The sequence below is a fragment of the Phasianus colchicus genome, chromosome 7 (genome assembly GCF_987193195.1).
Source record: "Phasianus colchicus chromosome 7, bPhaCol1.hap1.1, whole genome shotgun sequence".
NCBI classification, from domain to species: Eukaryota; Metazoa; Chordata; class Aves; order Galliformes; family Phasianidae; genus Phasianus; species Phasianus colchicus.
The window spans coordinates 408,579-435,596 of record NC_143442.1 but is presented as its reverse complement, the minus strand read 5'-3'; the positions used below and the strand labels follow the sequence as shown (position 1 = coordinate 435,596).

The window sequence follows — 27,018 nt, the reverse complement described above, 5'->3', positions numbered from 1 at the left end:
TAAGCGTGCATCTTCATGTGATGTCCCACAATGCTTTCCTCTAGTTATCGTGCACCTCTAATCACATGCTGCCAGTTTCATTAGTGCCAGCTTTGGCTCGGTATCAGGTGGTTCCATACAGTACTTGGAAGGAACTTGTCTTCCTTTTCCAAAACGTTAATCAGTTGATCTATTATAAGTCTTTGGAAATAGTGATTTTTGCTTTCATGTCAGCCGTGGTGCCACTGTCAGACCAGATGGGGCAGCTGGCATTTCAGGCATAGAAGAACATCGCCTTTTTGAAGTTGTGACTTCAGTCACGCTGCTTGCTTGTGTACAGTCTGCTGGTAGAGTGATGTATCTCTGGATATATGGATATATTGGTCTGGAGCTGCCTAATGCGTTTTGTCTTTGTTGTTATTTGTTATGTGTAACTGTAGACAAAAGAAACAAATACGGAAATTAGCATGTTTGTTGGACCACATGCTATCTTAATTATTTCAAGAAGAGACTTGTAGTGTTATATCACTCTCAAGTTAAGTTTTTTGATATTGCCTAGAGTACTGTTGTGAGAACCTCCTTGGCTTACCAGTGTCCAGTGAAATTCTCAACATGTTACTCATTTTAGCCAAGTCTAATTTTGATAAAGATAGTTAATGGTGCTCTTCTTTCTTTTTCAGTTTAAATTAACTTAGTTGATGGCCTTTGTACTGAAAAAGAACAAAAGTCACCCGTTAGTGTTTGAAAGTGATTGCTTTGCGAGTTCTGAGTTACAAATACACACCTTACATACAAAAAGACTCCATGCTAGTATCACAGATGTATAACCAGATAGGTTTCTCCCTAATGAAGATATTAATTCTCTTTACATGGTGTGACTTGTTTCCTCCCCTTGAGTTTTAAAGCAGTTGAAATATAGAAACAAATAAAGTACTGTTTATGTGAGCTGTATTGTAAACACCACAATAAACAAGCAGAGGGCTGTTCGCCTGTCTCAGATGCAGTAGTTCATTTGTTAAGCATGTGGATTTTAATGATTTTTAGTATGCCTAGAAAAGTTCAAGTCGTTAGCATAAAATATCATTGTGTGGGCTTTGTAGTCATCTTAATAGCAATGTGAGGAAAATACAGCCCTTGCCTACTTATCACTGTGTGGCTGGAGAGCTTTGCCATCCTTTCTGGGGATGCTGAGTAGAAATTGTACAACTGCAACAAAATTCAATTATGGTTAAGCCAATTCTGTCCTGGATAGTTACAGTAGACTCATCTTTTGTACGCTGTCTGACAAGAAAGCGCTGACCACCTTGAAGGAACGTCCTGTACCAAAAGTTATAAGAATTCAACTGACATTACGTTGTTTTGCTCTCTGCTGAATTGGCTCCTTCCTCCTATGGAGGAGAGTATAAAATTGCATATTGTCTGCAGACGATTGCATGCAGAGCTACTGGAGACAGCTGTATGAGTTTTGAAGGGTAAGGAATCCAAAAGCCAGGCAGTGCTTCTGTATCAGCTGGTAGGGTTATGTTGCCATGCAGATATGAAATGGAATGTCATTGGGCTGGACATGAGATGGAAACCTGACTCCTGGTGCTGCAGCATAAAGAAGAGAGTCCCCTGGTCAGAAGGTGTTAGAGCCCTTTGCACGTCCTGCTTGAGATTATTACAGATGATGTGTGGCCCGTCAGCCTGATAATGGTAAAGTTTGTAGCCTGTCCAATAGAAATACTTTCCTGCAAAAGATATATTACTTTGGTTATTGCCTGTTGTTAACTGTAATTACATTTGTTAACCTCTAGATTGATTTCTTTGGCATTAATAGTACTTGTAGTCTTTTTTTTTTCCTTTCTTTTTTTTGTTTTAGAAATTGAGGAACGCAGATCTCTTTTAACAGCATTACTGAAAGCTGCATGATGCCTGGTAGCCTAGGGAGTCAGCTGAAGTGTTGGGGTCAAGAAGTAATATAGATACTGATAATGATCTGTCCCTGTTTCTACTTTGCTAGATGAGTTTTATTGTTATGAAACAATGTCCATGGAGGAGGCAGGTTTAACTGATGCCGTGTTGAGGGCTGAAGGAAGAGGACTTTGCCGACTGAGCTGTTTGAACCGCAGGCTGTATAATGTAAGATGATTGCATTCTGCATTACGTTTACTTTTGGCTGCTTGAAGTGAATGGCTGTGTTGTTTTACGAGCAGCTTGCTGATGTTCATCTGGAAATGAGGGCTGTATCTAGGACAGCTGAGAAACTGGAGACACTTGTTATTTCCACGCTCCTAATATTCCATACTTTCTAGATGAAATGGTGCTGTCACCATGTAAGTATGTAACTGCTGAGTAAAATAAGACCCGAGTAGGATGAGTTGGGTCAAGATTTTGGTTAGCAAGATTTTTGTCTTCCTTTCATTTTCTGTATACTGTTCAAGCTGAAAAGGCAGCTTCTGACCTATTTTTCATCTAATTTTAGGTTTTTGATTTTCTACTGACATAGTGTGTGCTGGGTGTCTCTTCTGCCAGCAGGGAAGTGATGAATTCTTTCTTGCCTGATGTTTTGACCCTTTCATAATAGATTTAAAAGTAGCAACTTTGTCACATTTTCCATGTTTGACATAGCGGGATAGAGAAGGATGGAATGAAAGTCACTATTATGGCCATAGGAGAAGAAAAAAACTAAACTAAAAATCAGTGATTACATTTATTTCATTTATTTGCTAATTCCTGCCCTAATGCAAACTGTATGTGCCATCCATTGGCTCCTAGGACTGCTGGCTGGGATTCTTGTGTGTTTCTTCAAGACTTATTAACCTTGTGACCTTATTTCTGTCTGGAATACCTCTTCAAATAGTGGCTTTCCACTTAGGGAAGGGCCAATTTTTTTTATTTTATCTCTAAATTTTCTTGAAGCGAGTTTTATTGCTGAAGGCAAGCAGCAGGGAGTCTTCCTCTGCTCCATCCTTCGTTATCTTGTTTTCTCCATGCACACACACCTTCTGTCCCTGAAGCAAGAACTTATTTTAGTACGTGATCTGTGTGTGCTGATCCATGTCTTGGGAAGTTGGAGGAAAGGAAAGATAATTCATTAAATTTAGAAATAAAAGGCAATGGAATGTTAGAGAGGGTAATATACTTATGTGGAATGTAAAGATAAGATGTAAGGGAGAAAACAGCCCTGGTGACAGTGACTTAGTCTAAATGAGATGAATGAAGTGTCATTTGTCTTGCAAATAACAAGAGCTACGAGGTAAGGTTCAGAAAGGCTAGATAGCTAGGATATGTTTGATGAATCCCCTTAGGACAAGTAGCATCATGTTTTCAGTCATAACTGAAGAAAGAGGAAATTCTCTAGGAAGCTGTACATTTGTACATCACTACAGTCTTGATATTTTCTCTGGACAGACTTGACAGTGTGGGAAAAGAAAGGGAAAAACAAACTTATCTACAACTACTCCGTGGTCAGATAATTTTTTGTGTGTAAAAAACAGCTGTGAAACTTAAGGTTTTTGTGTCTCCTCTTTTGGAAGTGTGTTATCCGCAAGACAAATGAGTCATCCAGTGTTCATCCACATCGCTATTGAATCATTCAGGTTAGTTTAAACAGACACTTACAACACTGGAAGTTAAGATTTCATGCTTTGTAAGTACTCTTCATCTGCTTTTGTGCAAGATGGTTTCTTTACTGAACTGGTAAATGGGAATTTCTGCAGTACCTGCCACCTGACTGAGAATTTTTGGACAACTATCAAGCAAAGAGAGACAGTATTATTCCCTGAGGCACATTCTGTGGGGATACTGGCCAAAATGATCAGCAGTAGGATAAAAGAGACTAGCAGAAAGCAGAGCTACTGCAGGATGGGATAGGTGTATGTGAAATCTGGGAAGTCAAATCTAAAACCGGACTGGTGGGAAACAGGCGCTGCAAATGCACATTGTAATAGCTAACATGATAGTGAGGAGACTTTCCATGCCTTCTCATCTGGTTGTCTCTGATCACCTCTCATGTTGCTTAACATTGCTTGCAGGAGGATCTATTCCATGACCTTCCCAAACCCAGGAGGCTCACCAGCCTGTAGTTCCCTGGCTCTTCTCTTCTCCCTTTCTTAAAAATGGGAGTGATGTTTCCCATTTTCCGCTCACCAGGGATTTTGTCTGACAGCCATGACTTTTTCAAATATGATGGAGAGGGGCTGCCCAACAGCCCCTCTCCATCATATCAGCCTTTTTGTTTAGGACTCTGGGGTGCATGTTGTCTGGCCCCATAGACTTGTACGCATTCAGTCTCATCAGGCATACTCTGACGTGCTCTTTGCTTACAGAGTGAGTGATTTTGCTCCCCCAGCCCCTGCCTAGAGGTTCAGCTACATGAGAGGTGTGGGAAGCCTGAATGCCAATGAAGATTGAGGCAAAGAACTCTCTGAGAACCTCAGCATTCCCACTGTCTTCTGTAGGGAGTTCTCTGTTCTCATTTTTTCAGACACGCTACACTCTCCTTGGCCTTTCTCTTCTGACTGATGTACCTGTAGAGTCCCTTCTTATTTTTCACATCCATTGCCAAATTCAGTTCCATCTGGACCATGGCTTTCCTGATTTCATCTCTGCATGTTTGGACTGCATCTCTGTATTCCTTCTGGGATGCACATTCCTGCTTCTGCTGCCTGTACGTGCCCTTCTTGTCCCTCAGTTTGACCTGCAGGTCCTTGCTTAGCCATGCTGCTTTCCAGCCTCCTCTGCTTGATTTTTTGTGCTGGGAGACAGAGAGCTATTGTGCTCAGAAATGCATCCTTAAAGAGTTGCCAGCTCTGCTCTGTTCCTGCCCCTAAGGACTGCTTCCCAGGGCATCTCATCCAGTGATTCTTTAAACAGCCAGAAGTTTGCCCTCCTGAAGTTCAGAGTCCTGACTCTAGTCTTCATCAGGCCCAGATTCCTAGAGATCGTGAATTCAAACAGGGCATCTTTGCTACAGGCCAGAGTGTCTCCAATCTTAATTTCTTTAATGAACTGTTGTTCTGCATTGGTGAGCACCAAGTCCAGCAACACTTTCCCTGGACAGGGAAGTTATTCTCAGTATGCTCCAGGAATCTCCTGGTTGAAATCCCACACCAATCAGGATGAGAGCCTGTAAGCCTGATGCTTCTTACAGATGAAATGTTTTTGCATTAATTTACACACTTGTTCTTAGTGATCATCTTACTGGTCAAGTATCACCTGTTAAAACTGCCTGCTTTCTTCTTAATGGGAGCTCTTCTCAGCTCTGTATCAGGGCCAAGTCAAGGCTTTAAGCATAGCATTGTTTGAGTTTGTTGTTTTGTTTTGTTTTGTTTTGTTTTTGCGAAGTGCTCTTCTTCTGACCTAGATATTTTGTTTTTCTTGTTTGAAAAGTGTGGTGTACAGAGCATACTTGAAAGTTTTCTGCAGGCTTCTATTAAAAACAAAACATAGGAGCTGTGAAATAGAAAATGAAATGATGAGCCCTGCATTTTAAATGTCAGTTTGGACATCCAAGTTACATGCTTCCCATGTAGTTACTTGTTACCTATTAAAATTCAGGTCTTGGGTTTAGAATGTGTGCCTTTTCTGCAGTTACTCATGAATTATGCTATTAAATCCACTTCATGACTCCTTATAAAAGCTTACTAAAGATAATTCATTTCAGACTCTGCAATGAAATCCTCGAAGCCTTACTGGAGAAGTACTAGACTTTCATTGAATGGTTTGCTTGTGCTCACCTAGCTTTGTGGGGTATCTAAAAGGATCTATATGTTCATTGGAAAAAAATGTTGTTACAACTAGTTGTTAGCTATGTTGAAGTGGTCTCAGGGATACCCAAATACTGAAAATATTACGGTTGACCACAGAGAATGGTTCTTTCATAGTAAAACTTCCAGGCAGGGGCTACACAGTTACAGCTTGGGGTAAGTTTCATTCATCCTCTAGGATCTGCTGTCGCATTTGGAAAACATTATTTATTTGTCAAAGAGAAGATGAGTTAAAGCAAGAAATCAGTAGTTCCGTAGATGCATATTTACTTTTCAACAGCTTAGAAAAATATACAAAGAATGACACATCATCTTTTAGTGAGAGAATTAATTTTTCTTCCGTTTCTTCTTAGATCTTTTCATCACTGTAAGAATAAAGGGGAGGTCTCTGGTAATCCGCCTAGAATCCTAGAATGGCCTGGATTGCAAAGGCCCACAATGTTCATCCAGTTCCAACCCCCTGCTATGTGCAACCAGCAGACCAGGCTGCCCAGAGCCACATGTAGCCTGGCCTGGAATGCCTGCAGGGATGGGGCATCCACAGCCTCCTTGGGCAACCTGTTCCAGTGCGTCATCGCCCTCAGTGTGAAAAACTTCCTTTTCATATCTAGCCTAAACCTCCCCTGTCTTAGTTTAAAACCATTCCTCCTTGTCCTATCAACCTGTGTAAACAGTCATTCCCCCTCCTGTTTATATGCTCCTTCCAAGTACTGGGAGGTACTTGAATAGAGTGTATGATTTCCATTGTTTCTTTACAAAAGGAACCCAAAGAAAATGTTGTTAGATTTTAAGCCTGAAGGAATTCTAAATGCCAATTAGACTCTGTTAGAGTATATAATACTAGCTTTAGTTTCATGTGAAATTGCCTTTAGAAGAAAAGATCATGTACTCTGCATGATGAACAAAAATAAGGAACTCTCACCCTTTTTGGAATCAGAATTGATGAGCTTGGTGAGCATGGATAACTATGAATAGGTGAGAATTGAAAGAAGTTGGAGCTGAAGTACTAAACATTCTGCATAGGAATGATGAAAGCAGTTGGTGGAAGGGAGTTGAAACATACATAAGCAGTATTTTTGCTTACTTTTTAGTTAAAAGGAGAAATGGGAGAATACGGGAGACATTTTGCTGCTGTGGTTTAATATGGCGATGAAACGAGTTACCAGCACTATCTTGTAGTCCTTCAACTAGAATACTGTTATTAAGAGCTACTTTGATTATCCTTCTCTAAAGAAAGAATACTGGCATACGGTTATGTCAAACATAAAATACTGTGTAGCAGGACTTCTCTTTCATTAGTCTATATTCAGTTGTCTAGAAATTAAAACTAATGAAAGTTTAAAAAGCAGCTCACAGGCAGCACGTTAATTTCTGGGCAAGCGGACTGTGCTGTGTTGCTATAAGTCTCGAGCACCTGTGGGTCCAGCAGTTGTGTCTGTCTGCTGAACAAGGCCCACTTGTATTAATGTTAATGCTATCGTGTCTTACCTTATTCTGCGTTCTGTGCCATATTTTAGAAGCCATGAGCTTGCCAAGGTTAGATGGGGATTTTTTGGTACCTATCTCTAACCACATTAGCCAGTTTGTGCTGCCAGGTTAAACATGCTCTTCCAGTTTTATGACATAAACCATTAAACCAGGGTATTAGCATTTAGAGCTTAATAGTTTTCAAGCTGTTCGTATCTTTTTTAGCATATAAGAAGAATTTAAGATGTTGCAGCTTTCAGGACGAGACAGTGAAGCTTGTATTAGAAGTTCTACATTGGAATTCCAGGAGGTGCAGAAATGTATAAATAAAAATAGCTTCACTGTTACTTAATATTTTGCACGGTGTGCAGACCACCTATTCTTATGTTAACGATCGGCAACATTTTGCTCATAAGCTGCCCTGAAAATGTTCTTCTTTCCAGTTGTCAGGTAGGATGAAAGAAAGAAGGGCTGAGGGCCTCCCTTCTTTGCAGGGGCCAAGTATGTAGAAATCTGACACATGTATGTCAAAATGGTTAGATTCCTACTTTGCGCTGATAGTTCCTTTTTTTTGTATGCTTTCCTCATTAATCTAGTCCAAAATTTGCTCTCCACTCGTTTTTGTTATAACTGTTATTTTGTTTTCGGTTTCTTTTCTACCCCCGCAGCCACTGTAAGTTCTCTCCCTTAAACCACCAGCTGCTGAACTTGGTAGGCTTCGGTGTTTGTAAAGCAGGGGTTGTGAGTCGGTAGGCAAAAAGCCGCCCAGGAGGCAGCGCCGTGTGCTTGCAGCCGAGGCCGACTGCAGCGGGGGTGTGCGGGGGGTCCGTCCCCTCTGCCCTGCCCTCGGGGGGCCCCGCTGGAGCGCTGCGTCCGCACGGGGTCCGGAGTGAGGAAACGGGGCTGTGGGAGCCGGTCTGGAGCAGGGCCGCCATGATGATGAGAGGCTGCAGCGCCTCTGCCATGGAGACGGGCTGATGGGAGCCGGGGTGTGCAGCCTGGAGGGGGCTCTGGGGAGACCTTGCTCTGCAGCCTTGCAGTATGCGAGGGAAGCTTATGAACGGGAGGGAAGTGTGCTTTGTACACAGGCCAGTAGTGATAGGACAAGGAGGAATGGTTTTAAACTAAAAGAAGGAAGATTTAGGTCTGATGGGAGGAGGCAGTGAGGCCGTGGCACTGCCCAGAGCTGAGGTGCCCCATCCCTGGAGGTGCCCCAGGCTGTGGATGGGCTCTGGGCAGCCTGAGCCGGGGGGCAGCCAGCCCACGGCAGGGCTGGGGCTGAGGGGTCCCTTCCAGCCCAACCACGCTGTGGTTTTGTGGTGTAATTTCTGTTTTAAAGTAGTGCTCAGGGAACAGAGTGACTGTTGCAAGGAGAAATCAGCTCAAAGTCTGCACGTGTTCTGTGTTCTGTATTTTTTTTTAATAAAATGCATGGTGATTTAGTATGTTGCAAAATATACTGTGATAAGTATGTAGCTGATGTAAAATAAGCGTTAAATGGACTTCATGTATGTCAAATTGTTCTGCTTTATTAATGAACAAATTTTCAAAGTGCCACAGAACATGCCAGCTGCATACAGCACTGAACAGTTGTGAAGGAAACATTAAAGATCCAAAGCCAGACAGAAGGTGGGAACACCAAATTGGGCATGCTACTGCAACTCTAACTATTCTTCCCACTCTTCTACGTCTGTATTTTCTTTCTGTCTTGAACTTTCTGATTGAACACTGCTCTCCACTAAATGCTTTAAATATACCTGTGAATGCCCACCAGTAAGGTTAAAAGCCACACTACTCCTGAGTATAGTTACATCAATTGTGACCTACCATAATGAGCTGAGAAAGTTTCTATTTTAAAGAGTTGTCCAATGCACATAAAAATGGGTTCCAAAGAGCTTATGACATTCAAACTGTAATATTAAGGTGAGATTTACGTATCTGGGTTTCCAGAACAAATGAGAGCCCAGTGTGCAAATGCTAACCATGGGGTCTGTGTGGTTCCAGATTCACACACAGAGTGGCATCTGCAGTCACGTGCTGTGAAGTGGCTGGAAGGAATTGAGATGAACCAGAAAAATGCACTTATTAATTTAAAGTGTTTTGTAATAAAATAGAAAAATCCTCTCTAAAATATTGTTCAGGAATACGGAAAGGAGATCAGTTGGAGTGTACTCCTTGTCAGAGAAAATACCAACGGTACTCTGGTTGGCTAAGAGGAATGACAGATGTATCACAGCTGTCCTGTAGCAGTGCTGTGCTTTACTCAGTTGTGTGAGGCCATCAAAGAGGCCTGGTGCAAGTAGCCCACACTGCAGCACGTTCTACAGATCGTTCTGTAGATACAGCATGTGGCTTTCCTGGGTTGGTGTGCTTGTAGATCAAAGTTCCTGCTTTGTTTGTGGGCATCATTTCAATGGTTGCATGGATGGGATGTGATTACATAATGAAAGATCTTAGCACAAAAGAAGAACAATTTCTAATATTTCCTAATTTATGTATATAAGGGTTCTTTTATTTTTCTCCAGTCCATAAATGTGAATATGTTGCTGTTTAAAAACAAAACAAAAAACAACAAAAGAAGTCCAAGAACCCTGATGTGGTGGGTTGTGTCTATGTCTAGCTTTTCCAGAATAACACAAGCAAGGAAGGGAGTTTCTTGATGTTGCCTTTAGTTTTTCCTTTTTGTGACCTCATGGTTGAACTTCAGGAACTATTTTCTTATTAAAAAAAGATCAGCTGTTGCTCAGGGAAGTGTTGTTAACCATGTTTTTCAGTCCAATCTTCTCAGTATTGCCGGCCAGATGTGGTGAGTGCTGACACATGGCCTTTGCCTGTAGGACATGGTTGATTCTGAGTCACTGGTGTTTCAAGCACATTGAGTATATGTGTAATAAAAAATATGGTCCTACTCTGGGAGTGTTTGGGCAAGTTTTCATTTTTTATTGCTGGAAGTTTAAAGGTCTGAGAGTACAACAGAACTTGCCCTACTGTTGCAGTGTCTTTTTTCCTTTATTAGTCCTCAGAAGCTGCCTTGTCCAAGGCACGGGTCATCGAAGTGTGTTTGCTGCCTGCGTGCCCCACAGTGTGTGATGCTGAGGAGTGTAACTGGCAGTGCAGCTTGTTGGAGATGTTATTCTGCTGCAGGAAAAGTAAACATCTTGTGTGCACATCTGTATGCGTTTGGAACTGACCCAGGGATCGGTGTATTGAATACAGTGTAGGCTGTGGAAACCTCCTGGTGTTCTAATTGGTAAAATCATAGAATCACTCAGGTTGGAAAAGACCTTAAAGACCCATCGAGTCCAACCACAACCGAGCCATCCTACCCTAACTTTAACAACCCTCCGCTAAATCACGGCCCTGAGCACCACGTCCAAACGGTTCTTAAACACAACCAGGGATGGTGACTCAGCCTCCTCCCTGGGGAGCCCATTGCAGTGCTTAACAACCCTTTCTGTAAAGAAGTGTTTCCTGATATCCAACCTAAACTTACCCCGGGGCAACTTGAGGCTATTTCCCCTCATGTCGTTCCCCTGAAGATGTGCTTCAGGTTGTTCGTAGGAGCTTAAGAACTCTGTTGTACTGATTTTTCTTTTTTTCTGCCTTATTTCATTAAATTGAGTGAACTTTCTGAAGAATCCATATTTTTGGGGTGGAAGATTTTTTGCATTTTCTTTTGATTTCATGCGTTTTGTACAGTATTCTGTAACATTCAGCATCACCTGATTACTTTTTCTTTCCTTCTTCCTGTTGTGTATCCTATGCAAAACGGAGACAGTTTTCAACAGCTTTTCAATGAAAAAAAAAAAAAAAGTATGGGTGCTCCAGAAAGCTTTTTGAGAAAGAGCTGCTCTCCACAATTGCTTGCATTCTGCTTTCCATACTTGGTAACCAAAGCTAGTTACCTGAAACATCTAAACCGTCTTCCACTTTGTAACCGGGATATCTTTTCCTTAATAATTCCCTGAAATCTGCAGCTGCTGCTCACTCGGGTTGAGTGTTAAATGTGAGATTTGAGTGCGGAGTGGGAGAGATGCACGTGCTCACAGACACGATGACGTGGGCGCATACCTCTGCTTATAGCAGCAGTGAGAACTGCAGTAACGCAGAGAACTTGTTTGGCTCTTCCTTTGTTGGTTAGAAGCATGCTGTATGTAGGTAAAAACCAATGGTGTGTGATACCACATCCCACATCACCACCTGTTCCGTGCTTCTGTGGTTTGGAGCCTCCAGCTGACCCGGCTGCTCTGCAGCTCCCGCAGCTGTGCTGATGAGCTCAGGACAGGAGCTGGAACTTTACTCTCTTTTTGCCCGGGTGTTGTACAGTAATGTACACAGGTTTAGCCTTGTAACCTTAATTATACGTGGAATGTGGAGAATGCTGAATTATTACTTTTTTTTTATAAGACGGTGAACTCTTAATTGCTTGGTTCGAGTATTGAAACATTTTTTCTGCTTTGAGGCTTGGCTTAAACAAGCTGCGTTGCAGAGAACAATAAAGGAAAAAAGTATCTGTTTACCTCCCTGTTTTATTTAAATCGATCCATCCTGTATTCTGTTTGGCTTTGTGTGAGTGGCCAATACTGATCTGCATTTCTTTCTGTTATCCTTTAGGAGCAACACTTAAAATGTTAAAGGCAGTTTTAAAGAAGAGCCGAGAGGGTGGAAAAGGGAGCAAAAAAGAATCAGGTATGAATATTCATTACAGAGGATGACTCATATTCCCCATGGTAGGTTCACCTGTGCCACTGGCCCTGTGCTCAGACGGGAATGGTTACATGCAGAGCACTCATTCTGTGTGAGGAGGAGGCTTAAAGCTGCCTGGGAGTGTGCACCACTGCATTCGTTCCTGAGTTGCTACTAGGAAGAAGGGCAGATGAGAGCAGCTTGTTCTTCATTCTTACCATAGAAACACTGAGGGCAGGATGGATGGATGGTTCAGAGAGAGGTTTGTGTTACTATTTCTTGTGGGTCTTGTACACTGTGTCTTAAGCAGGTTTGTTTGTTTGCTTTAGCTGTCCTAAGTTGGCAGCTGCCCACGTTGTGGGAATCTGTATTTTTCCTATTAAGCAAAAGATCAGTAGATATAAAATACTTGCAGTAGATTTCAACTTAAAGAGAAAACCTTGTCTGTTACATTTCTGCAGAACATGCTCCATTATTTCAGTTGGCTTTTTAGTAACATGAGCATTGTCATTCTGTTGACCCAGTATCAGGCCTGAAGGAACATGAATAATGGAAGCATTGTGCTTAGTTCACAGCATTCCTCCTGCACTAAAATCCCATCAGAAGTTTAACATCAAATGTAGCACATAGCACACATGAAAACTTGATTAATTTCAGTAGAATTTAATGTGGTAAGTAGTTGGGATTTTTCTGTTTTCCATTTTAAAGTCTTTGTTGGACTTCTGTGTAGTGCTCAAAGTGTTGTCAGACAACAAAAAACTGGTGTTTAGAATGTAGTACTGCAGTGCAAAAGCAGAAAATCTGGAGAAATAAGAATGAGATCAGTGCTTGTGATTTCTGTACGATGGAATAAAAGGTATGGAAATACTTATGCTGATATGCATCCAGTGATTAGTGATTGTCTTCATATTCAGATTTTTTAATTGGGGTAACAAAAAAGTTCAATTATCAATAATTTTTTCTCGGATTTTATTCAGTTCTACTGTAGATCAGATTTTGCTACATTACTGAGATCATGTTTCCTTTGTTTTTTCTTCTTGCATTCTGGTATCTACACATGAAATATCTTTGACTTAAATATGATAGAATGTTATTTGTGTTATGCTGTGCTGTATACTGGCGTACGTTTAGTTATTTTTTGAATTTGTGTAATCTCCTTATTGACATTTTATACTAAATGAGTTGGAGGAAAATCGTGAATTTGAGATTTATTCCTCTTTTTACATATGCTCATTTACAATTAGGAAATGGATTGTGGTCGGTATTCTTATTGAAAAATAAAATGGCTTTCAAAGGCATGTAACTTTTGCTGAGTTGTGATTGCTTGTATAATATTCTGCCATTCATATTTTTCTTTCTGCTGTTAGAACTTTGAATGATATGCAGTGCTTACATTTACTGACATGAGTTTTTTTTGCTGATGGCAACTAAGTTGCTACTTTAAAATAAAAGTGAAGCTTCTATGCAAGAAGGTATAATCTTTTATTAAAGTCTCTATTTAATCATTAGTTAAAATCAAAAATTTTTGAAGCTACAGGCCAGTCAGTCTTACTTCTGTGCCTGGCAAGATCGTGGTACAGATCCTCCTGAAGGCCCTACTAAGGCATGTGGAAAATAAAGACGAGGTAATTGATGGTAAGCAACATGACTTTACCAAGGCTAGGTCACACCTGATGAACTTGGTGGCCTTTTACGATGGAGTTACTGCATCAGTGGTTAAAGGAAGAGCAACAGACATCATCAACCTGGACCCGTGCAAAGCATTTGACACTGTTCCACATGACATCCTGGTCATCAAATTAGAATAAAAATGAATTTGATGGATGGACCACTCACTGGATAAGGAATTGGGTGAATGGCTGTGCTCGGAGAGTTGCAGTCAGTGGCTCAGAGTCCAAGTGGAGACCGATGACAAGTGGCATTCCTCAGGGATTGGTGCAGGGTCTGCTGTTATTGAACATCTTTGTAGGTGACATGGACAGTGGGATCAAGTGTCAGGTTTGCAGACGACACCAAGCTGAGTGGTGCAGGCAACGCGCAAGAGGGAAGGGATGCTATCCAAACGGACCTGGACAGGCTGGAGAGGTGGGTCCTTGCCAAACCTATGAAGTCCCACAAGGCCAAGTGTAAGGTCCTGCGCTGCGGCCAGGGCAATCCCAAGCACAGGTACAGGTTGGTCATAAAATGGATTGAGAGCAGCCCTGAGGTGAAGGATTTCAGAGTGTCAATTGATGAAAGATTCAATGTGAACCAGCAATGTGCCCTTGCAGCCCAGAAGGCCAACTGTATTGTGGGTTGCATCAGAGGAGTGTGACCAGCAGGTGAGGAAGGTGATTCTGCCAATCTGCTCTGCTCTCGTAAGACCCCACCAGGAGTATAGTGTCCTGTTCTGGAGCATCCCGCACAAGAAGGACATGGAGCTGTTGGAGCAGGTCCAGAAGAGGGCCACAAAGATGATCAGAGGGCTGGAGCACCTCCCCTGTGGGGCAGGCTGAGAGAGCTGGGGTTCTTCAAGAAGGCTCAAAGGAGACCTTACAGCGGCCTTTCAGTACCTGAAGGGGCCTACAGGAAAGCTGGGGAGGGACTTCTTATAAGGGTGGGTAGTGATAGGACAAAGGGAAATGGTTTTAAACTGGAAGAGGGTAGATTTAGACTAGATATTAGGAAGAAATTCTTCACTGTGAGAGTGGTAACAGAACAGGTTGCTCAGTGAGGCTGTGATGTTCCCTCCCTGGAAGCACTCAAGGCCAGGCTGGATGGGGCTGTGAGCAACCTGGTCTATAGGGAGGTGTCCCTGCCTGTAGCAGGGGGTTGGAACGAGAGATCTTAAAGGTCCTTCCAACCCAAACCATTCTATGATTCTATGAAAATTACTTGCCTGTATGTAACTTGTTTAGTTGGAATGGTTTTTTGGTCACCGCTTTTCACGCATGGTGTCTTATTAAACATTGGTGTCTGACTGAGACACTTGTAACTAAGCTGAAAGCAATGAGAGCCTCAGGTAACCTCTTAGCCAGTCAAAGGATTGAGATTCTTGAATAAAACAAGTTTGCATTTTAAAACCAAGTATGTGTGTTCAATTGACATTTTCTGTCTAGACTCTCTATGATGTTAGGCTTTAAATTTTAAGTGCAGAGGGACTTTCTGCCAGGTTAAGCAGCTACCACTAGCTGGAGCATTGAACTTTTACTGGAATACTTTCAAGTTTCAGTGTGACTTTTGGTTGTTACTCTAAAAATATTTTGCAACAGAAGAGGCATTGTTCCATGCTTAAAACATAGGACTGTTTTTGACTGTTCTGTGTTGTTTTGCCCATATGCTGTGGCTGCTGATGGTTATTTAAAAATTGAAACTCCTTTTTTTTTTTTTTCGCTGAGCAGTGACTATTTTGTGGTGACTGCTTTTTACCAGGAGCTAATTCCAGTAATAAATCCTGCGTACATTTAGAAGGGAAAAAGGAAAGCAATCTTCTCCTTGAAGCACATAAATAGAAATTTCTTCAGTGACCCCAGTAACTTCTGCTCATTACTTTTTTTTCTTTAAAGCATCTTAAAGAAAAAAAAAAAGTTATCACTACAGGAGAAAGTATTTTGTGTGCTGAAAAAGTAATTCAGATTTAACTGCCAGAAAGTGGGCAGATAAACCCAAGTACAGGCATAACTGACAAAGGTTGTCCGTTTAGTTCTTTGAACTTCTATTCTAATCTTTACTTGCTTTGTTTCTCAGTTGATGCCCTTCACTGCTGCCCTGTTACTTAGGCTGTAATGAATTTGCTTCCCCTTCCAGGCTAGTTTCTCCTCTTTTTGGCCAGTCCATACCTCATTCTCAAGAGCAAGAGAATTAAATGTTGATCTTCTTGAATGGATTCATTGTACATGACAGAAGCCTATTCGTATCCCAGAAAGATCACCAATGAATTGCTTCACTTCCTATGAGTTTTTCTTCAACTCCTGAACCGTGTGTGTGGTTACCTTGTCCATACTGCAAAGACTCAGTCCCTTGGCACCTTCCATTCTCCTAGATTCTTTTCTCATTGTATTGAATCAGCTGTGTATGTACATGCATGTGAGTGTTTTCATTTTGAAAGCCACAAATACCTTAAAGAGCAACTATCAGTGTTGCACAGTCAAAATAAAGCGCTGTTTACACTTTCAGATGGAAGTTCTGTCCACTGTTGCTCATCAATTCTATTGAAAAGTAGGATGGGAATGGAACACAGAGGGAAATGGTTCTTTAAAATATCAAAAATGATGAGTTTGGTAATCCTTGTTTTTCGTGTTTCTTAGACATAGCAGTGCATTATTCTCAGAAGTGCTGGATTGTATTCCTGATGCCATACAGCTAATGCCCTTTTCCCCCACAGCTATTTCCTTCTGATTATGTCTGAAAAGTCTTAACTTTTCTTTATCATTTGTTAGGCTAATGTGTGCCCCACCAGCTATTTTGCCGGCGTAGAAGTTATTAATACTGTCAGGAATAACTTGTGTTTCTGTGTGGGGTATTTCTGTTTGCAGAGGCCATGTTACTGCAGTGCTGCATGGACACATACATTGGTACAGTTTGTTACTTGTGCTCTCCCTGAGAACTAGTTTTTACAGAGTTGTCATGAGGCCTTTAGTGCATTGAGAGCCATGTGTAAAGCAGCTAAGAAAGTCACCCAGCAGTAGTTTTAATCTTTTGCACACCCCCCCCGTCAACTTTACTTAATTCTGACTCAGCTCAGAGCATTATACTTCTTCTAAAATAGCAAAGGAGTTATGCCTTTTAAGCTCACATTTTTGGCTTGCCATGCTGAAGAGGCTTCAAACAGCTTTAGAGAGTTTGTGGTGAGTGTATACGTAGAAGTTATCACAGAATCACTCTTGTACAGAACCAGGTGATATTTTGATAATCTCCAAGGATGGAGACTGCAGCCTTTTCTGCTGTTCAACAACCCTCACAGTTTTTAACACTGAAACACTAGAGTTAGATAGATGTAGTGATTCTTCTATTCCAACAAATGCCAGGGCAGTTTGCAGACAAAGCATGTGCAAACAGGTTGAGTTTGAGGCAGCCACCATGCTGAGAGTGACCTCTTATGAAGAGAATACTGATTTCTCTATTGTCTTAACTGTTTATTGAACCCTGAAGATTGTTGACGTAGGCCAGCAGTGACCTTGGTAGGCGTGCACCTCTGCACCAGTTCTGTTAATATTTTCTTTTTCCAACAAAAGTTGTGGTACTCAGGTTTTTATCAGCTTCTGATTTTCTGCTTGGAATTTGCTACGATAACGTGAAGTTCTTAGCAGTCACATAGCAAAGTTTGTTCTTTGCTTCTTTGCTGTCCAGTTTACACCACAGTTAGGCTTAATCAGAGCTGGGCAATTACAGTCAAGTTCTTGTTTATTGGAGAAGTGCTGTCGGTGCTCTGTACATCTTGCTGTGCTGGCTAGGAAGCCTTTTAAGCAACAAAATCCTGTAGAGCTTTAAAAAAAAAAAACATCTGTAAACAGATTCCTTTTATTATAGCAGAATTTTTTATCAAAAATACTTTTTTAAGTGGGCTGAGAGTCTTCTGTTTCATTCAGGCAGGTAAATTAAGGGAACAAATACAAAATCACCCACCTCAGAAGTAGACACTGAGTGATGTCACTGGAATACTGTCTGCTGTGCAGTTGCTGCCAACGTTCAGATGTAGGGAGCCTGCATTTTGGTTGGATGAGCTTTCTGTTTTGAAGGTAGAGAGATCCTTTTTTTTTTTTTTCATGTCAAAATTACCCGATTTCTGGCATCAACACCATACTGTAGTTTGTAGATAATCTGGTAAAGTAATTGAAGTTCTTTGGTTTCTAAGAAACTTGTACTGAACGAAGAATATACTTTATTATGTCTAATACTGACATAAATACTAGAAAGGTTTTCATTTTAATTATCCTCTCTGTTCAAGAGAAGGATTAGTTTAATCTTAAAGTTCAAGATGTAGATCCTAATGTCTTTAAAATACCAAATCATTCCATTAGTCTGCCTTCCTTGTATCTATTTGCATCTTTAAAAACAAACAAACAAACAAAAACAAGAAAACACATTATTAATCTGATTATGCCTTTCAGTTGCATCCCAAGGTGCAACTAAACTGTGATTTGATTTCCATTGCCTTTAGCTACCAGCTTTTAGAAAGGCATTGGAGGAGCAGCTTCTACTTTCTTGGAATGGCTCATGTTTGATGGCTGTCCTCTGCAGTTCTATAGTATCCAACCAGGTTTTAATTAGAACCTGCCATTTTTTTCTGCTGCAGCAGTTACTGTTTAAAAATGTTCCAACCTCACTGAGGAAATGATGTCCTCATAGCTTGGCACCAGTATGGCTGGGCTTTCTCAGGGCTTGTATCATAACAGCATATATAAGAATGACAACAAGTGAAAGGAAGTTTAAAATTAGAAAAATAATTGAAAAGGAGTATTTCTGTGAAATATGTTTTGGATGTTTGTTTGCTTGTTTTAATCATACTGCTCTTAGAATCTGAGTCATGATCTGTGTACCTGTCCCCACAGTACCTCTGGCAGTGTCAGGGAAATATAATCAGCAGGAAAAAAAATAGAAAAGAAAAAAATGGTGAGATGTAAATAGACTGTAAAGCATCTTCAAAGTTATTGCCATAATCAAATCATCTCAATTTAGAGATTGAAGATATGCCACAGCAGTGTATTCAGGGCTTTTGTAGCCCTTGATTTTGCAGGGCTTTTCCATAATGTATCATTTCATGTACAGTCGAGAAGGACAAATTAAAATCCATGCAGTTTATTGAGAAAACAGTGAGTTAGGAACAGTTTGCTGCTTCATAGTACAGGGGAGTTGTGGGTGGACTTGTTAACCCTGAAGGGGGAGGAAGTAATTTAGGTCTTTGGTCTCCTGTTTCTTGTGTCCTCTCTGTAGCATTCCAGCTGGAATAGTTACAGAAATTCCAAATCACTGCCTCAGCAACATATCCAATTAAAAATTCTTAATAACACTATTTTCTCATTGTGGTTACTTGCATTACTGTGCTGCTTCTGTGCTTTTTCTTCATGTCCAGAAACCAGCATGAACATTGTAATAGTTTTTCAGTATTGTTCAACAAATAGAGGGGTGAGGCCGTGGCACTGCCCAGAGCTGAGGTGCCCCATCCCTGGTGGCTGTGGATGGGTGCTGGGCAGCCTGAGCTGGGGGGCAGCCAGCCCACAGCAGGGCTGGGGCTGAGGGGTCCCTTCCAATCCAAAAACAAATTTAAAAACAAATTAAAACAAATTTAAAAACAGCTGCTGTCAGAGTTTAATTTTGAACAGAACAGAGGAAGAGATCCTTAGCCTTTTGGCTTCTATCAAAAGTAAATGAGAACTTAGCGACTCAGGTATGAGATTTTTTTTTTTAAATGCCAAAAGGTATGTAGTTCTATTCTCTAAAATGTTCAGGTTTTTCATTCTAATTATATACTTGGACAGTACTTGTTCTTGTTTTTGAGATGGGTGTATTACAGCACTTGGTCGAAATACTGAAGCCACTTTTCTGGTTCCCAGGATTTGAAACCAATAGCTGTACTCCTGTAATAGTTCTAATGTAATTTTATAATTAATACAAAGTTCTTTTTTTTTTTTTTTTAATTTCTGTCCTGACTTGGTTAAGCTGGAATTGTTTATTTAAATCAGTGCCTGTTACTATGAGTTTTATTTGAAGAAAGAGGAGAGCTTTTGGAGGGTGATGGTTAAAGTAGGTATAAAAGAGTAAGTTTCACATTTATGAAAGTCAAGAGAAGTTTGACTCTAGCATAGCATTCGTCAGGGTCGTTTATCTCACAAATGTATGTACGTGGCTGTCACGTATGGCTCTTGTGAGAAAAATAGTACGTCTAGGAAAAAAGTCACCTGAAGTACGGGCACCCTTGGAAATATGCAATTAAATTGTAAACTTCATGCCCATTTGGTTTTGCGCAGACTTCTGCAAAAGAGAGTGGTGGCTGAATAGGCACAAACGTTTTTACTTTTGGCAAAGGAATCGTTTGTTTCTGCCTTCTGACACAGCAGGCGTTCCCTGCGAGCACGTTAAGCTGCCTGTGGCGGATCGTGGCAGAAGAGCAGCTCTTCAGAACTGAAGGCAGCAAGGGAACGACAGCAGTGAACAAGGAAGGCAGATCTTAGGGAGGCACATTGATCTGAAATGTTTCCTTACTGTAAGACAGTAAACCATAATAAGGAAACCATATTTTAAAAGAAGTCACTTCTGCTTTCTTTGTTGTTCTGTTTTTCTTCTAGTTCTACTTTGGGTTCCCACACTAGAGCCGTGCTGCTCATCGCTGTGTGGATCTCTGTGAAAAATATTCCGAGTATTTTCTTTCCTCTCTCTATCAATTTTGTTTTACGTTTCACACTGATTCAGTTTTGTGTAAATTATTGAGCAGAATCCTACTTGGGATAGTAAAAAAAAAAAAAAGCTGTAGTTAGATGCTAACCTTTTGCTTTTCATCTGCTTCTGTCATCTGATGAGGAAGAGCTCAGCACTTTCTGCATGTGTTTCTGCTGTCTTTCATTGTTGTGAGCATATATTTTCTTCTGTTTTGAAAACACATTCTTGACTGTGCCAAAGCTGCATTTGTTGCACCAGTAGGACAGATCTCTTTCCTGCGCATTTTCCTATTTTTATCTGCTACTTTGTGGTCTGAACCAATATTTGATTTGTTCCTGATAGCGAATAAAATATTTTGCTGTCAAATTGCTTTTAACTGGACTTCTCTGTTTTAAAACAGAATAATAAATAGGCTAAGCCTCGAGTGGTTTTGTGTGAGCACTTCTTTGTCAGACACTTCTAACTGGGTGCAGGGGTCACCGGACTGAACTTCTCCGAACTACTTCAGTGTGCTTTCAGAGGGTCACTGAATTTCAGGGTGTCACACTGATCCTAATAAGTCTTTCAGCAGTAGATATCCTTTTGTCTTTGTAAGAAATGTAGTTAAATGTAGTTTTGCCTCTGAGGATGGAATCTGGAAAGCTGCTGTTTTGTTTTAGGTGAAGTTTTTTTTCCTGCTTGCTGTCTTTATTACAGTGAAATAAATTTTTCTTGCTTGGTTGTGCATTTGAAATTTTCCAGTGCATTTCCTGTTTGGATTCTGTAGTGGCAGGTACACAGTGAGAAGAGAGGGGTCATGCTGGCTTGTTGATGGCAACTAAATGTTTTTCTGTATTAAATATCTGTATCTTGATATATCACATAATGGATATTAACATTTTATTTTTAGCAGGGGACTCCTGCCCAGAGAATGCCTTGCAGAGTGTTGCAGCATCTGGCCACAGTGCAGATCTTCCCACTGGCAATCAGCCCATCCCAGGGGATGCTTACAGGATGAACTTGGCTAAAGGAGTCTCAATGTCTTTGCCATCTTCACCCCTGCTGCCACGCCAGTCTTATTTGATGCAGTCACGATCAAACAAAAAGTCCCCAGGTAAAATGAAATTGATGTGCCAACTAAAATCTTTGTAGTATTTTGACTCAATTTCTGACACAATGTAAAAGTAACAGTTTTTTAACATTTTATATTGTACACAATCTTTTTAATAAAAAAATGAACAGTGGAGGCTTTTTTGCATGTTCTCATGTAAAGAAGATATGTGGTGGTTAAATAGACTATATTATTTCAAATGGCAAATAATTACTCTGATTTGTATAGCAGAGAATTTTATTGAAATGTCTGAATATGTTTAAAACTGATAGTTTATGGCTAGTATTTCAGTTAGTAGAGAAAGCAGCTGCAAAACTGTACATGTTATTAACAGTGTTGTTACTGATTATTGTTTTAAGGGAATACTTGCTTATGTTTTACAGCTAATTTATTTTGTGTCTATGAATATGAAATATTAATAGATAAATGGCTGTTGAAGTGATCTTCACTCTGTGTCCTTAGTAATGACCGCATGCTTATGTGTGTGCCTTACTAAATAAGGTACTCCATCTGGTTCCCTTTTATCAGCATTCTGCACATATAAATCATTCCAACACTCTAACATCAGTTGACTTGATTCAGGTCAAAGCTTGAGTGTCAGGTGAAATTGTCCATGTTATTGTGCAAACACTCAGCAGTTTTGAAATTCTTTGTTGTAAAGCTTACGAAGTGTAAGAAGAGGACTGGCAAAAGTGGTTTTTGGTTGGCACTGAAAAAGGCCTTGATGAACAACCATTGTACAGGAATTAAAGAAAAAATTATTACCCAAAGAAATAGTAGAGGATAGCAAATACAAGTAGTCTTATTTTGACTATCAATATTTACAGTCCAGGCAAAAATCTGAGGCACAGAAAGTATTCTCTTGTCTTGTCTCTTGCTGCAAGTAACTTTGCAAGGACTCCATGTTTTAATGTAGAGGGAAATGTGTTGGCTTTTTTTCCGAAGACTTAAGTGAACCTTGGGATCTAACTTCTTGTTCTGTTGCTGTTGGGAAAACTGAACTGCATTTGAGATGGTATCTAACCAACCTTGCAGCTCAGTTTCCTTTAGTGTCACACTGTTATAAGCGTAGTAGACTGCTCTTTCTCTCGCAGAAAATGCTTAACAGTCCCTACATTTCAAATGGGAAGCCATATTCATACCTTCAGAATCATTTCACTGTGATCAATAGATTAAAAACTAAAACATACAGAGAAGATAGAGAAGATTCCCTATAGAGTGTTTTGAATACATTGGCATTTCTGTGCCATTGTTTTGGATGAATGCCTAGCTAGAAACCTAGCCAATAGAAACATTCTGTGCTATTCCTTTGAGTTTCAACAAATTGAAGCTGATGGAAAATGATTTAATACAAATGATCAGGCTAGCATCCATAAGTAATAAAAAGCAAGAAGGATGCTAGCTGTACTAATTGCAAGGCACTCTGTTCAGTAGCATATTAAGAACTTTACTGTGAGACTGGAGCAGGTGAGACAGAGCAGTGGAGCAGGTTGCCCAGAGAGACTGTGGCATATCTGAAGATACTCAAGTCCCATCTGAATGCCTACCTGTGCAACTTAGTGCGGGGTGGATGCTTTAGCAGGATTGGACTCAATGATCTCTAGCGGTTCCTTCCAACCCTTGCAGTTCTGTGCTATGAACAGTATCTTGAGGTTTTATTCATGATATTATGGATGAAAGCAGCAAGGATTGCAAGGAGAATTAAAGAAGCATCCTGAAGTTCAGATGTGATGAAGCTGTTCTAATGAAAATACTACTCAGTGAGGTAAATTTCACATGAACAACGTTCTTAATACTTCTAAACATCTTTGAAAATATCTAAGGCAGTAAACCAAAGGAAGAAAATTGTCCATTGAAATATTGTTCTACCTTTGTTTCTTTCTGTAGTTCTAATTCTTCTTATAACCCAGGCATGCTGATGGTCTTATATATATAACATGATACACTTGTGTAACTTACTTCCTTGAGCTGAAATTCTGTTCAGTATCAGCTAGACTGAAACAGTATTCCATGTATTCAGAGATAATAATTGAAGAGTGTATCACTAAATACTATCTGTTTTTTAATTAAGAGTTTTTCTTAGGTCTTTATTGAGCCCGTTACCTACCAAAGTTTGGTTAGTAAATTAAAATCAGTCATGTTTTCCTAGCAATAAGTTTCAGAGTTATACATTCAAAAGTAGAAGTTGTAGTTAAGCAATAGTTACTCACTTTTAGAATGTGTTTTTGAGGGCTTCATACTGAGAACATTTCTATTTTTCTAGCAAATATGTCCTTTTATCTTGTCCTGCATCTGTGTTTGTTGATTGAAAAATAAGTACTTAATTATGCTTATGTCATCAGTGGGAAAATATTTTTTTTTCCTGATTACATTATTTTAAAATATTGTGTAGAATAACACTATGTAATGGAAATTAATTAACAGTTTGCTTTTACTGTTTCTCCTTTCCTTGCTGTTTCTACATTTTTCCAAGTAGGTGTTAATCTGTGACTTTGGAGGGTTATTTTTTAATTACTTTTCTTTGGTTGTCTTCTCTATTGCCTAAGCAGAAAGCTTTACTATCTCTTGTCACTTCTTCAAATGTATCAGCATTTTGAGTTGGATATGGGCAAAATTTTTCCTCCCATACTTGCTTCATCCACTCACAATCTGGTTATCTCTGCTGAAAAAATAGCATTTCTACTCCACCAAAAGTGATTCAGTCAGTGTTGGAGGTATGTTTTAAACTTCATTTCCTACCTTTCCAGAAAGTTGCACGTTCATAGATAGTGTTTGAAAGAAGACAAGTTCTTTAACTGTATCCTGTTAAGCAGATGGTATTGCAGACATTTTGAACATCTTAGTAAATTTTGGAAATATACTACACCATGTAGTGGGGGTGTGGGAGGGCAAGAAAAAACCCACAGGAAAACAGAAAACACGGTTCATAAAATGGCGTTCAAGTAGCGTACATATCCAAACAGGAGCAGTTTAATGTATGATTTTAAGTTACATTAAAAGAAGTATTTCCTCATTGCTGTCAGGAGTATTATCCCTAATCAGGTGCATGTTTGCTAATTCTGAAGGGTTATTTTACCTTCTAGATTGTTTCCATTTTCTTTTAGTTATCTAATATGCAGTTGTTGGAAAACAGGTTACACTTTATATGAGTTTCCCTTTGAATGTTGTATACCTTCAGGCAATTCTTGACTCCAGATTCAGACGATAGAATGCTTTTGCCAGAAAGTATTAGCTGCATGTGTACTGTGGGTAGTATGTTGGTTTTGTTCTGTGCCTTCAGACGAAGAGGATTTTGTTCCATCATAGACATATCTGTTCCATGGATAATGTAATTATCAGCTCTCCAGTTTGGAGACATTAGTATTCAGCAAGTTTAGAGGCATCTATTCAGAACAGATTTGGAAACTGCTAGTCTAGGGATTCCCTGGACTTGGCTTTAATGTCTTTTTGAAACTGCTGTTCTGATTACTGGCAAGGCACTTTTCTTTCCCTTTCTTTTATGCACTACCACTCTAGGTAGGGATTCAGGATTGAGCCTGAACTGATCTGTCTGAAATTATTCCTCATGTGTTAGGACATTGGTTCATTATAGATGGGTGTGTTGATAAGTGTGCACAACTGACAGAGGTACCTTTGCTGCAGTGCATGCATGGTAATAACCGCCTTTTTGCCAGTCAGTCTGCAAGGAGTTCAGCCCTAGAACTTCATTATCCATGCGCAGGCAAAACCACAGGAGAGTAAGCTGAGCTTCTGAACTGGAACACAGAAGGCTCTACAAGCCTTAGTAGATGTTTGCACAATCTACTGTGAGTGACACTGTGTTTTAATTATTTGCATAGGAGGTGGGGAAGCTTTTTGTTTGAAGAGCTTGGAAGAGTACCAGTGCTTCTGGATCTGGTTCAATCCTCAACTGTAACTATAAAAGGAGGGAAGAGAGAAACTATATCTTAACTTACTAAAGAGCCAAAAATTACTGGCAGAATTAAAGCTACTGGTTTGTTGGAGTCAAAAGCTTCCTTAATGAAGGAGTTGATGAGGTGGAAAAAGGAGCAGAAAAAAGCAGGATAAGAAAGAATTTTTCAGCATGAGATCTCTGTCTGGGAAGGGGATCAGTAAGTCACAGTAAGTCAATCAGTCTCACATCTGTGTCAGGAAAGGTCGTGGAGGAGATCCTCCTGGGAAACTATGCTAATGCACGTGGAAAGCAGGGAGCTGATACAGGAGAACCAGCATTTTTTCACCAAGGGCAAATCCTGCTTGGCCAACCTAGTAGCCTTTTATGATGGTGCCTCTGAATCAATGGACAAGGGAAGAGCCACTGATGTCATTTATCTGGACTTCAGTAAGGCCTTTGACATGGTACCCAAAACATTCTCACAAAGTAGGATCAGCTGAGGGCATTTTACCTAGTCTGATCTTGAAAACTTTCAATGATGAGACTACACAGCCTGCCTGAGTAACAAGTTTCAGTGTTTGACAGGGAAGTGCTCCAGTCCCTAACTGTTCTGGTGGTTCTCCATAGCAGTAGGAGCTCTTGTTATCAACTTCTCTTTCCAGTTTTACCTTCAAGTGGACTTTGGCTTTCATAATATTGTCCCTACATGCCCAACAGTATTTCTAAGTTCCTTCCTTTCTCCTGCTACCAGCTCCTGTATACCACCTTTTTGTACTGAAGCAGAGCTGTGAGCAAAGCCAAACTCATGTTTGTTTGCAGTATCAGGGTGGACTGGTTTTGTGCTTGGAGGAGACTGTTATTAAAGACCTAACAATATCCTGAGCTCTTTCAACCTTGAATTGCTTGAATAAGCTTGAGGCAGTTCTCTTGAAGTTCAGGCTTTGTAGTCTGCCATTTGCTTTTCTCACTCCTGTCATTCTTGTAACCCACTATGTGATTGATGTTCAGTACAACCAAGGCTTTGGTTATTACATCCCAAACCTGTGCTGGAAGAGCTGTTATGCATCATCCTTGGTAGATCCATCTAATTCATGTCTAAAGTACACATAACCTTGACACTCTTTAGAAGTCTGGATTGCTTGTGTCTTGTCACAGTGCCCTTCCAACAGACTTCAGGTTGATTAATATATCCCTTAAAATACTGCAGCCATTTTATGATTTCCGTTTCTTCTCCTACGATATGTAATGTTATGTAGCACTTAAGAATGAAGCTTCTCCCATTTGAACTTGACAGAATTAAACTTGGAGGTTCCTTGTTTAAAAGAATAAAAGTAAAAAAACATAGTATGTGATCGTGTAATTGTAAGTCCAGGATTCTGTGGAAGTTAGACAGGAAATGGTCATCGTGAAACACGATGGAGTCTGTGCTTTTGCTTTTGAAACTATTTATTATGATGATTCTTTTGAAAAGGACTAATATAGAAGCACACAAGATGAAAAAGTGGGATGCTACCTATACAATAATTTTCTCTGGAGCTGTCACTGCTGTGGCCTAATGGTATTAAAATCAGAATGTCAGGTATATTTTCAAGTGAGGAAACTTCCTTTCTTACTCTTATGATAATCATACATGATAGTGAGAACCTGAGATTTTAGCTCTGTAGTATAACCAGAGCTTGTATTTAAATGAGGAAAAAAACATTATCTATTGCTAAAGCTGGGGAAATTTCCTGAAACACCTCAATTTTTGTATTTTGCCAAGTCTAGTAATTTACTGTGTTTTAGGGACTTCCAGA

At 40.2% G+C, this 27,018-nt stretch overlaps 1 protein-coding gene across 6 annotated transcripts in view; it reads left to right on the top strand.

The window, feature by feature from the left end:
- Positions 1–27,018, top strand: part of TANC1 (tetratricopeptide repeat, ankyrin repeat and coiled-coil containing 1) — a 70,964-nt gene that overhangs the window by 9,676 nt on the left and 34,270 nt on the right. For 3 of the 6 annotated variants that reach the window (XM_090143410.1, XM_090143409.1, XM_090143411.1), the window contains exons 2-3: positions 11,811–11,885; positions 21,127–21,330. In XM_090143410.1, coding sequence (XP_089999536.1) covers positions 11,825–11,885; positions 21,127–21,330 — 265 coding nt within the window. In that variant the 5' untranslated portion in view covers positions 11,811–11,824. The other 3 variants (XM_090143412.1, XM_090143414.1, XM_090143413.1) reach the window with 3 other exon arrangements.